Here is a 13,016-nt window from a genome sequence, read left to right as displayed (position 1 = left end):
CCTGCTTTACTTGAGTGAACATCAAATTTTTTCTGAGTGCCATGATGGATCCGGACATCGAGAATAGTGTTAAGCGGATTGTCGGGGAAGAAATTCGAAAAACGCAGAATGATTTGTTGTCGCAAATGGAAGGGATGTTTTCTATAAAGCTACAAGAATTCGATCATCAACAGAAGGAGAGATCTGAGCTACAAATGAGCAGATTACATAATGAACTTTCAGGGAATGATGATTACAAGTTTCAAAGAAAGTCGTGTGAGGATCAGTTCAAATTCAATCGCAAACTAAGCGTAACTTTGAAGGAAGCCGATGCCAGTTTGGAGTCCAGGGATCCAAGTGCCAGCTTAGCCAAGCAGAAAATAGCTGAAGGTATGCAACTAATACGCTATAGACAGAAATTAGTGAAAATGGCCGATTCGTCCGAGATGGGATGGAAAGTTGTACAAGAATATACAGCGAATCCACTCGCAGATGATTCAGAGGACGACCGTAAGATTCTTAGAGCGCAGACACGAGCGTTTGCTCAGATTTAGTACATGATAATAGTTTTCAGGTGAATACGAATCACCTTACTGATAAGTCTTTACAGTATTTCATGAATGATGATAGTATTTGTTTACTCGAGCGTGAACGTATCGAACAGGTGTCTAGTCAGTTAACGGTAAATTCAAGTTTACTAACACCTGTAGGTAAATTGAAAAAATCAATACACAAATGGATAGATATAGACACAAGCATGTATATTTTAAGTGCTATAGAAAAGGGATATGGTATTCCGTTTTAAAGTACTTCCAGAAAATGTTGTATTGAGAAATAATAAATCTGCTAGGGATAACGGTGAATTCGTTATTGGTGAGATTTTTAAATTGACAGAAAAAGGTTGCATTTCAGAAGTTAATGATATACCTTTTGTGGTTAATCCTTTAACGGTAGCTTTTTGTAGATCAAAGAAGCCCCGTTTAGTTTTGGACTGTAGGCATATCAACGAATGCATACACCAGTTTAGGTTTAAATTTGAAGATGGTACAGTTGCAAGAGAATTGTTTGGGAAAGGTAATTTTTTGTTTCGATATGATCTTAAAAGTGCATATCACCATTTGGAAATATTAGAGGAACATAGAACTTATTTAGGTTTCAGTTGGGATTTCAATGGTATAACAAAGTACTTTGTATTTAATGTTCTTCCTTTTGGTCTGGCCAGTGCGGGTCATATTTTTACCAAAGTTCTTTAGGAAGTGATAAAATACTGGAGAAATCAGGGGTTGAAGATAATAATGTATCTTGATGATGGGCTTGGAGGTGCACATGATTTTCAATCAGCTGAAAGAGCTAGCTCGTATATAAGATCTAGTTTGTCTGAATTTGGTTTTTTAATAGCTGAAGAAAAATGTGTTTGGTATCCGCAGCAAAATATGACCTGGATAGGTTTGGTATGGGATATGGAGTTCGGGAAATTTAGAGTTTCCAGTGAACGTATTGACAGATTAGTTGATGTTATCAGTAAAATACTTTTCTGTGTGGGAAAAGGTAAAATGTTGCACAGTGCAAAGTTTGTTGCCGGAATTGTTGGCCAGATTATTTCAATGCAAGCTGTGTTAGGTAATCTAGTTAGGCTTAGAACTAGAGAATTGTATAACTGTATACTATTAAGGGCAAGTTGGAAGTCACTTGTCGCTCTGACAGCGCCGGCTGTCGATGAGCTCAGATACTGGTTAAATTCAGTAACACAGTTAAATGAGCAAGGTAATGATCTGCATGAGTCAGATGTATGTGATTTGGTGGCGTTTACTGATGCCTCAGAAGTAGGTTTTGGGGGTTATATTGTGCCCGCAGTTGATGGCATATGTGCCGAGTCGGTCTGTGACTCGTTAGAAATTCTGACTGACTGTGGTCTAGAATTACCAGGTAACAGTTTGAATACTGTAGTAGGAAGTTGGACAGTATTGGAAAGTGGTAAAAGTTCAACATGGCGTGAACTTGAAGCAGTAAGCAGAACAGTGAAAAGTTCGTTAAGATGTTTAGAAAACCATTGTTTAAAATTGAATACAGACAATAAGAATGTAACTAGTATAGTTAAAAATGGTAGCAAAAAACCGGAACTGCAAAATATTGCTTGTGAGCTAAATTATTTATGTTCAGAGAACAATATAAAAATTAAACCACATTGGATTCCAAGAGAACAAAATAAAATTGCTGATGGTCTGAGTAGATATTCAGATTGCGACGACTGGGGTATTAAAGAATCTGTATTTCAAATGTTAGATAAGTTATGGGGTAAACATACAATAGACAGATTTGCTAAAGATTACAACACTAAATGTTCGAGATTTAATTCTAAATGTTGGTGTAAGAATACAGAAGAAATTGATGCATTCTCACAAAATTGGTTTGGTGAAAACAATTGGTTAGTACCACCACCAAATGTTGTTTGTAAGGTTATAAGAAAACTATATACACAAGCAGCAAGCTAGTCGACAAACATACGTTTGTGTTTTAGTTGTCTATTGTTAGAAGTGTTGCTATGTTAGGAACATAAGGTATAGAGAAGACCACCGATGCTTTTACTGAACATAATGAATAATCTACTGAATATAAAGAAACCGGGACTACTGAAGGTATTACATAATGTACTGTAAATAATATTGAATCTACTGAACATAATGTCGAAAGTACTGAACATAATGTCGAAAGTACTGAATATAATGTAAAATGTACTGAATATAACGTCAGAAGTACCGAACATAATTTAAATACCACTGCATATAATAATGAAACTACTGAACATAATCACCAAAGCACCGAATATAATGTAATAACTACTGAACATAATGTAATTACTACTGAACATAATAGGAAATCTACTGAACATAATAGATAATCTACTGAACATAATATACATACTACTGAACATATTGCATCAAGCACCGAACATATTAAACAATCAACATCAGAAGACAGTCATGGCGTTCCATATGTATGTCTTATCATAAATGTAGATTCGTGGGGATCTCAGTGAATACTAAGTATAGTGAACAATTATAATTTCAAGAATTATTACGTGTGTTTGTGTACGAGACAATTTTTAATTCCATACAAAAGTGATCATAAGGAGTATTGTCACTCTTCAACACCATAAGCCGAAGTTAAAAACCATTAATTTTAAAAATCACTGTAGCCATACTCAAATTAGGTCGAAGTGCTTTTCTGGATTAACATTCATCAAGAGCGCTTATCACCAGAAAAACGAAATTCACTGATGAAAATGTACCTAATGGAAGAGCTATGTCACCCTTATTTATGAGTTTGACAACGAAATTAACAAAAGACTCGTACAGCGTACAAATTCTAAAGTTGGTTCCTGTTTAGCATTGGGTTATCTTTCGTTATGCTACTTTTTCTCTGACCTCCTTAAGAAATGATACAACCTACATTCATATGTAAATGTGTACGCACACACTATGATTTGGTAAAATGTCAAATTATAAGCATCACTACAGCTTATCATTAAAAGTTGATTCAGACAAATATTCATTTTTTTATTAGAGTTTAAAGTAAAATCACAAAAATACTGAACTCCGAGGAAAATTCAAAGCGGAAAGACTCTTATCAAATGGCAAAACCAAAAGCTCTCACACATCAAACAAATGGATAACGGCTGTCATATTCCTGACTTAAATTTGGTACTGACATTTTCTTAATAGCTAGCTAAACCTCTCACTTGTATGACAGTCGCATCAAACTCCATTATAATGACAACGTTGCGTGAACAAAACAAACAGACATAATGTTACAAAAACAGCAATAAACATTGTGTCATAATCTTAATTACTAAAATAACATACAAATATATAACAAAGAAGCACAAGCTGGCATACAAACCAAGCATATTAGCAAAAATTAAAGACAAGAATACACAGATTTACCATAGTACAAAAACACAATAATGGAATGTTTAAAAATATATATTTAACAAAGAAACATAAAAAGGTATACAGACGACACACATAGCAAATATAAAAGACAAGCAACAAACAAGTTTTCAAAGTTATACTAAAAGGCATATAACCATATACAATTAGATAATAGATTGTAATACTTTGTCAATTGTTCTAACGATTATTTGACCAACGTATGAATAATAACAATGTAGAATGTGCTATGGGGACAATTGTTTAAATGGTTACAACGTTTACCGCATGTTTTGTTTTTAGAACCATCTGTATCTTGTATCGTGGTATATCTTTCTTAACCTAAATATGTATTGCAAAACATTAATATTACAACCGTTGTCACCTTTCAGCGCGGAGTGAACCCCTGCAGTAAACAGCACTGTCTACGGTAAATAATGTTTTGTCTTGCGCATATTCTCCCAATCTCTCTTTCTCTGTTTTATTTTTTCTATTGAACGCGTGGTGTGTGTGATGCAATTCTGTGAGTCTGTACGACAATATTTGATAAATATTATATTTACATTATTTTGTACCCGTTTTATGATAGAGGACATGTCTCTTTACGCCATTCCTAAACTAAGAATTCTATATCAGCCAGTCTTCGTTCTAGTCTATATGATTTAAATCAAGTTATGTCATCAATATATAAAATACATGCTGTGTATCAACATATATAAACTTATTCGATAAAAGATGTTACAAACATTTATCATTCAAACTTTATTTGTAAACAGATTATAATAGTATTTGCATCTGCAGCTATAGAATGTTGGGAATGTAATTGTTTGTAGCTTTAGTATATCTAAAATCTAGAATTTTACAAATTAAGGAAAATTTAATGTGTAAATGGTGGAAATGATGTTTCAAAGCGCGCGGAGCACATATTGCTTGCACTTGTGTACGTTCATAACGTCAAACAGGGATGAGGTCCGTGCAAGGTATCAAAATGTTTAATTATCTTGTATAATCTTTTGTATCTTAAAAGTATTTTAAATTGTCATTAATACATTTCGTTATATATGTTCAGATATAATGGTGAATGTATTCAACTAAGCTGAAACTATTTTCATAGGGAATTGGTTTTTTTTTATTTTTCAATTATACATGTTTCATTTTTTACGATTTTTTGGGCACATAAAGATATAGGAAGATGTGGTATTAGTGCCAATGAGACAACTCTCCCTCCAAATAACAATTTATAAAAGTAAACCATTATAGGCCAAGGTACAGCCTTCAACACGGATCATTGACTCACACCGAGATGCCAGCTATAAAGGGCCCACAAAATTACTAAAACCCTTCAAACGGGAAAACAAACGGTCTAATCCATATAAAAGCGAGAAAATAAGATTCAACAGAACATTTATCTTAAAATCAAAAATATTTTTCTGTTATTATATCTTATTCAAATAATAAATAAGGCCGTTGGTCTTCCTTGTTTGAATTGTATTATTTGATCATTGTTAAAGGCCGGTATCATATAGTAATTTTTACCCGGGGGGGGGGGGATATTTAAGGAAAATATGAATTATCACGTATACATGTAGTTACTTCTCCCAATAATATGCATGTCATTTTATATTAATGAAATGTAATGGTCTTTTATTGCATTTCCGTATTTTTCAAAGAAATTATCGAATTCTGAAATGCTGTAAAGTCTGATAAAAAAATGCGTTCGGTTTGTAGTCAGGAAGTCGGGGTGATGCACCTACATGTAGTTACAGGGGTGCCGCTCGCATTCCAAAACATACCCCAATTCGTTTATTGTCTTTGTTCAAAATGTTGACATATTTGTACGACAGTCATGAACATGCGTTCTTATTCAAATTTACTGTGGATGATAAAATGTTAGGTGTAAAATTTAGAGAATAATTATCAACACTTCTACCTCAGAAACATTTTTGATATTCATAAAAATATTTTGACATATTGATATATAATAATATATTGTTTTATAATATTGCCACACATTGACATAGGATAGGCTTTTCCGTTCATTCATTTATCTAACATCCTGAACATTTGAAATCGGTATATAACTTATTATTTGATAATGTTTGTTGCAAAAATACACCCATAAGGGTCAAAGCAATACAAACAAATATGGAATTTAATATAATGACATTGGAATAGGGTAGAACATATATAACGAAAGAGTACAATTAACAAACTTATCATGTGGCCCTCGTGGGTTCAATAAAACAACATTTTACACTGGGTAAACTGTGAAGATACGATATGTTAGGCATGCCAAACGAAATTCTCTTTGATGAGATTGAATTTTATTTTAAATTTAAATGGTTCTATTTCATGGCGTCAATCAATCATGTTTTATTTTTTTTCCAAAAAGAGAAAATGTTTTTTTTTTCTCCACTGAAGGATGCTGAAAATATCGGTATTTACAGTTTGGGAATGTGGGACTATAAGGGAAGACAGAACTATTCAAGCATATGCTGATCATATTATTCAGAGGTAAAAAAAAAAATAGACAAAGTGTGTCAAGAGCTATTCTAAAGCAAAACACCGTTAAAACTTAAAATATTTATAAGAGGTCATCAAATTTGATAACAAGAGAGTTAATATAAACAATTTTATGTTTTAAACATTTTCAAAACTGTTACCATCCGACCAAAGGCGGTGGAATTTTAATAAAGGGGGAGGAGATAATGAGCGTCTCGTGCTACAAGTTGATATAGGCCAGATCCTTGTTTTTTGACACCGGGCTGTGACCTACGGTAGCTTATATCTACTCCATTTAAAAGTCTCTTGTGGGATAGTTGTCTCATTTAATTATTGGCACTCAGTCCACATTTTCTTATCTTAGATAAAAAATATGTTATAATCATAAAAATTAAAAATGTACGAGATTCTTGAATATATTTTTGGTTAATATCAAAGTTTTTGCAACTTATTACTGCATCGGGAAATCATTGAAATGTTACAGGAAACACAAAGAGCAGCTTCTACTCCTAAAGGATAAACGAAAATAGAAATAAAAATTCTACATTTGTTGTGAAAAAAAATTCTGTAATAAAAAGTAAAGACACAAATAAGTATAACATCTATTACTACCTATTTCAAGCAGAGTAATCTTTTCTATCAGGAGATGTATAAACGACCCTTTCATATTGACTATGTCATTAAATCTACAGGCTTTGTCTGATACTTTACAATAATGAGGGAAAAAATGGATTTCTTTGAATTCAAAAAATATATATACTTTGTATTAATAGTTAGTTGTGATCGAATTAAAAGATTTTCTTAATAAAACATAGTCAGACAGACGTTTAAATAAGCTTCCTTGATTTGAGAATTCACAACGGGTGTCTTCGTTTGGGTTCTCGCTCAAGGTATGTAGAGTTAATGAAGTTGTTGATGATTTTCAACCATATATGTAAAAGTTTACGAAAAGATGTATAAACACTATACTTTGTTTAAAATTAGGGTTTAACTTGTCTGACTTTCGGACAGTAAAGTAAGACTCGAGTTCATCAAACAAATAAAATTTGGATCTTGATGTAAAAACAATTAATAGTCATATGAAATACAGATTGAATTTGAACTTATTTAATATGAAGAAAACAAAAGACTTCAATTAAAGCCTTGTCTGTTTAAAAGAGTACATTTTATTCGAAACTGAACCGCATTGTCAAAATTAAGGTTTAAAAGTATAAGAATAAGAAAATAGTTACACTATCAACACTAGGAAGTGTTTACAGATTTGGCAATCCACGAGGGTTACGCACGGTCTGGATCTTGCCGCAGAGGCAATATTATAAACAAAGTGTATATTCAGCTTTTTATTTTTTTATAATGGAGCTAGTGTATATGTAATATGTGAAAACAGATACAAACAATTTTGCAATAACCAATTCATGCAATGTCAGACAATAAGTTATAAATGTACCAATCGATTGAAATCTTTTTACTTCAGCCACAGTAAACTATCTTCAATTAAAAAGTAACAAATAAGTTCTTTTAATTTAATGACTTATGATCACTTATGTCCACTTAACCTCCTGAAAATGCTGTCTTCATTCGGTGCCTTTCTTTTAATTTTACACCGTTGTTATGATACATGTATTGCAGTGTTTTCAGAAACTAATTCCTTTTCTTTGACTTGAAGTATTTGCTTATACTGCTGTCTCGTGATCTGTTGGGAATTGGTAAAAAAGAAAAATGAAAATTGACACAACGTGATTGGATGTACATTTCCTGTCAATCTAATATAGCCACCAATAAAATTGCTTATTTTTTGTGTCACTAAGAATCAATAATGACAATCATATTGTTTTTCACAGCAGCCGTTTATTTAAATATATGTCGTTATTCATGTATTGTAGTTTTAACATTGATTGTCTGGGAGATCACATGTTGTTTATAATCACTGGATCTTTTTTAAAGCATGGGGAACATATATTTCGTTACTAATAGTAAGTAGCAATGATCTTTATTAATTATCCAAGATAGTAATTAATGATATTCTTTTATTTAAAAAAAGTTTAATACAAGGAAAGAAAGATTTGAAATATGTTTTGCTGTCGGTTAAGATATGTTTCTTATTCATAGGATAATATAGTTTACTTTATTGCAAGAGTAAGTTTTCTTCCCAACTGCAGTTTTATATTTATTCTCTGCTAGATAAGTTGATCAGTATAACTGCACGGTTACATGCAAAGTTAATTACTTTGCCCCACAACATACGGTAAATATGTGTGCCTCACTGCTGGCCAATATATTAAGCCTGACTGTTGGGGCACCTATATATTTTTCCTCACTGCAAAAAAGAGTTTGCCAAACTGCAACATTAGAAATTTGGCTCACGCCTGAGTTTATATAAACGTGTATATTATAGTGTGACTCTCTTCAATAGAAACAGTTAGATTTCGACCATTTTGTACATTTTCAGTAACTGGTGAAAGCTATTGTAAATTTAAAAAGTAATGAAACCTTAAAATTAGATGTTTCACAGCCTTATGCGACTGGCTTAACCTAAACATGAAAGACATGTGGAAAGATTGCCAATGAGACAAACTAATGAAGCTACATGTATAAAAGGTATCGGTATAATAAATATAATAGTTTAAACAATTCAACAGAAACAAACCAACGACGAAAACACAACCTATATAACAGATAGCAACCAATTACAACCACTGGATTTCAGTAACTGATTTGGGATAGGCATATACAGAATGTGGTGTGGTTCAACTCACGTTGGTATACACGGTTTTACAAACAATTGATAAAACATATTATATTGTATTATATTGTTATCTATCAAACTAATTTCACACGAACTGTTTGTTTGCATGATGTGTAAAATACTATAATTGTGCTTCCGTCATGTATCTATGATGTGTCAATAGTTTTACAAACAATTATTTAGATGTTGGTGTGTGGTAAAACATGAATGACAGTTCTGCATTACGTGTTTGTCTCTCTATAAAGTAACTTTTTTGCTTAAAAGTCAATATTAATTTGCAAAATATTGTTGATTTTCAATCAATAAACAGGTAATAAAAATAAACCAAATAATAATAATATACAAAATGACAAATGTAATAAACAGATGCTGATAGTGATTTTATTTTAATTTAACTTTAACACAATAAATATTGTATTTCATTGACATGTGATATAATTATTCTTAGAATTTCAAAGTGAACATTCGATCATCTGGAAAAGAAATGAACATGAAACAGCATTATTAAAGTCCCACGTGTTGTTTAATGCAATTTCAATGAAATATTTTTTTATATATTAAATCTATACCAGTGTGATCTTCAATAACATTATATAATAATATCTGCATGCACTAAAGCTAAATCACAGGTACATTTATACTTCGCTTCATATACAATTATTTACAATTATATACCAGCAGTATTACATTATTTAAAAAATGTATTTACATCTTTGAAATATTTAGTGTTTAATTATTGAAGGGGAGCTTGTCTACAAGTACGTATATACTGTGGCATTTTAAGTCTCGGATTTTGGTCTCATGGTTCACTACTAAATTTTAATTCTTTCTTAAAGATAAACATAGAAAAAAATGTCTCCGTTATCTTCTGCCTTCGAATTTTTTGAATTTTGGATCCTCAATGCTCTTCAACTTTGTACTTGTTTGGGTTTATAAATATTTTTGATTTGAGCGTCACTGATGAGTCTTATGTAGACGAAACGCGCGTATGGCGTACTAAATTATAATTCTGGTACCTTTGATAACTATTCGACTGCTTTGCACTTAAATTGGTACCATACGTGTACATTACATACACAGCATCATATTTCAATGATTCGGTATAGGTACATAATACATGACATCCATGTTAAAATAAAAGTCTTTAGAGTTAAATGTTATAGAATTTTATTTAATGCACTCAATCAATCAGTTCTTTAATTAAAAATGTTTCTTTTTTTTTCAGATTTGAAATAGCTGTTTGAATTTCTGCGAGGACATATAATTTGAATCATGATGAATACAACATATGAACCAGAGGAGCCGTATATACCAGCAGTACTGTTTTCATTTGCACAATGGCTTACAACATACCTGCAACCTATTTTATGCATCTTTGGACTAATTGGGAACTTTCTATCTTTGATAGTATTCTGTTCAAAGAAAATGAGACGCGTTTCATCGAATATTTACCTAGCAGCCTTATCATTTTCCAGTTGTTTATTTCTTATAGCACTGTTACTAGTCTGGATGGAGATTTTTCACGTGAGAATCGTGCACGAGAACGTGTGGTGTCACGGTATAATATACACAACATATGTTTGTAGTTTCCTGAATGGATGGTTTGTAGTATGTATTACATTTGAGAACTACATTGTAACTTTTCATCTGAAAAGAGCAACAGTAATATGCTCAGTTCAAAAAGCTAGACTGGTGGTTTTATTACTGGTTCTCTTTGCGCTTGCGTTTTTTGATTTCTCGATTTGGACAACGACGGTGACTGAATATGCGGGTAGGCCTCTGTGTACACAAGCGGAAAAATACTATGAAGTCATTAATATTTACACATATCTTGACGCAGTGATAACGCTCATACTGCCTACGACAGTTCTAGCTGTTCTTATTGGTGCAATTATTTTAAAATACATACGACAAAGTGCTTTACATCGATATGGACAAGCCGAGCCTTTGAGGCACAAAGATCGGTCATTAATGCACATAACTAGAGTACTATTGGCAGTAGGACTTTCATACATGGTGCTGTTCATGCCAAGTTACATTAATAAAATTCGCTTTATCATTATGTCCAATGTGATGGGAGAATCATACGTAACATTGAAAGATCATATCATAAATCAAATTGTACTAATTGTATCATACATGTCATTTTGCTCAAATTTTATATTTTATGTAAAGTGGAGTAAAAACTTTAGAAAAGGACTGCGGAAACTGTTCTGCTGTGTGATTCCTCGTCAACGATATAATGTTAAAAAAACAGAATATAGACATATATTACTTTCGAGTAAAAGGAATATGACCGTTTCAAATGTTTGACTATGTTACAACAGATATTTTTTGTTTTGTTTCTAATAAATCCAATATAATAAGATTAAACGTGTTGGGTGAAGGTTGAGTTTATTTGATTAAAACAATCAATAAAAAGTTTTGAATGGGAAAATTTACCATAATAATAATTGTGCAAAGTATTGATATTAGCACACTGATATGCCAAGGTGGTTATATATAAAAAAAAAAAAAAAAAAAAGATGCAGTATGATTGCCAATGAGAACACACTCCCCAAATAAACCAAATGACACAAAAATTAATAACTATAGGTCACCGTTCGGCTTTCAACAATGAGAAAAGTCCATATCGCATAGTCAGATCAGCATAGTTTTATGAGCATCTTATTTTTTTTCAAATTTCAATGAGAAGAACACTAAAATAAAACTCACTTAAAACCACAAAAAATAACACTTTTACCGATGAAGCGGGCACTAAATTCAAAATTTATACCAGAACAAAACAGAATACAGCATTTTATCTCATGAAAATACTTAATCGGCTTATTGGATTATGTGCACAAAAGATGTTTTATTATATTCTGAAAAATAGATATAATGGTCAGATTCGTAAAAATAAATCACACAGAACGAGAGAAGTTATAAAATAAACCATTCTGTTTCATCAATGAAAGGCAACTTGTAGCGTGAAAGTAGGTCAAAAACAGATAGAGCATTAAGGCTCGAATGTTCATATGTAATTTATTTTCTAAGCCTTTGTCATGTAATATGACCACTTTATAAGTTTATCATATAAACCAATTATCACATGAACCACAATGTGTATGGTTATTACTTATGATTTGTTCGATAATATCTCTGAATTACAAGTGATAATGTATTTTATATTCCAATTAATATAAAACAAAAAGAAAGGTTGTTCTGTCGTGATCAATGAATGTATCCAGGTTTATATAATAAATCGTCATATTGTTCTCCTTTTACACACGATCATTTGTAAACAGCGATTTCTGTAGTATTTCTATTTGTAAGGCTTATAATATACTCACTGTATTTATAGTACCGCAAGACTGCAATAATTAAAGCCTTATACATTTTTGTACTTCATATAAACGCTCATCATCACACAAGAGTGTCATATTACACCATTAACGGAAAATGTTATGCAGAATTGCAAATGTATTCCCATGCAATTGTTTCCGAACTTGCTGAAATAGTAATAGCTGGGTATAGATCAATTGAGAAAAAATTAAGAAACTACATACGACTTCATCTCTGTAAAGTCAAAGTTGATCTCAGCTAAATTTGGTTATTATTTCTATGTCCTGTTTGTTCATATAGCGCATAATGATTCTACGCATTTATACATGATGATTCTTGGCTTTCAAATGTTGAGGACTGAGTTTGTCTGTTGAATGATTATACAGCAAATCTGTTCGGACACAAAGTTTATTAGTATGAATGCTATTTACTAGCACTGGGTTAGAACAACCGCTAGATAAAAAAAGAAAGAAGATGTGGTATGATTGCCAATGAGACCATCTCCACAAGAAACCAAAAATGGCACAGAAATTAAC

At 31.9% G+C, this 13,016-nt stretch overlaps 1 protein-coding gene across 1 annotated transcript; it reads left to right on the top strand.

The window, feature by feature from the left end:
- Nucleotides 1–8,253: 8,253 nt before the first annotated feature.
- On the top strand, nucleotides 8,254–11,516 carry LOC134712291 (somatostatin receptor type 4-like). The gene is made up of 2 exons (XM_063573693.1): nucleotides 8,254–8,383; nucleotides 10,382–11,516. The coding sequence occupies exon 2, from the start codon at nucleotides 10,429–10,431 to the stop codon at nucleotides 11,467–11,469; it is 1,041 nt and encodes a 346-aa protein (XP_063429763.1). The 5' UTR covers nucleotides 8,254–8,383; nucleotides 10,382–10,428; the 3' UTR covers nucleotides 11,470–11,516.
- Nucleotides 11,517–13,016: the final 1,500 nt, after the last annotated feature.

This window comes from Mytilus trossulus, chromosome 3 (assembly GCF_036588685.1).
Source record: "Mytilus trossulus isolate FHL-02 chromosome 3, PNRI_Mtr1.1.1.hap1, whole genome shotgun sequence".
In the NCBI taxonomy this organism is placed as follows: domain Eukaryota; kingdom Metazoa; phylum Mollusca; class Bivalvia; order Mytilida; family Mytilidae; genus Mytilus; species Mytilus trossulus.
The sequence above is the reverse complement of the archived record's forward strand: the minus strand, read 5'-3'. Positions and strand labels throughout refer to the sequence as shown.

Bases quoted from the DNA above. Each gene is read 5' to 3' on its own strand.
- LOC134712291 (XM_063573693.1), top strand. From the start codon at position 10,429: ATGATGAATACAACATATGAACCAGAGGAGCCGTATATACCAGCAGTA.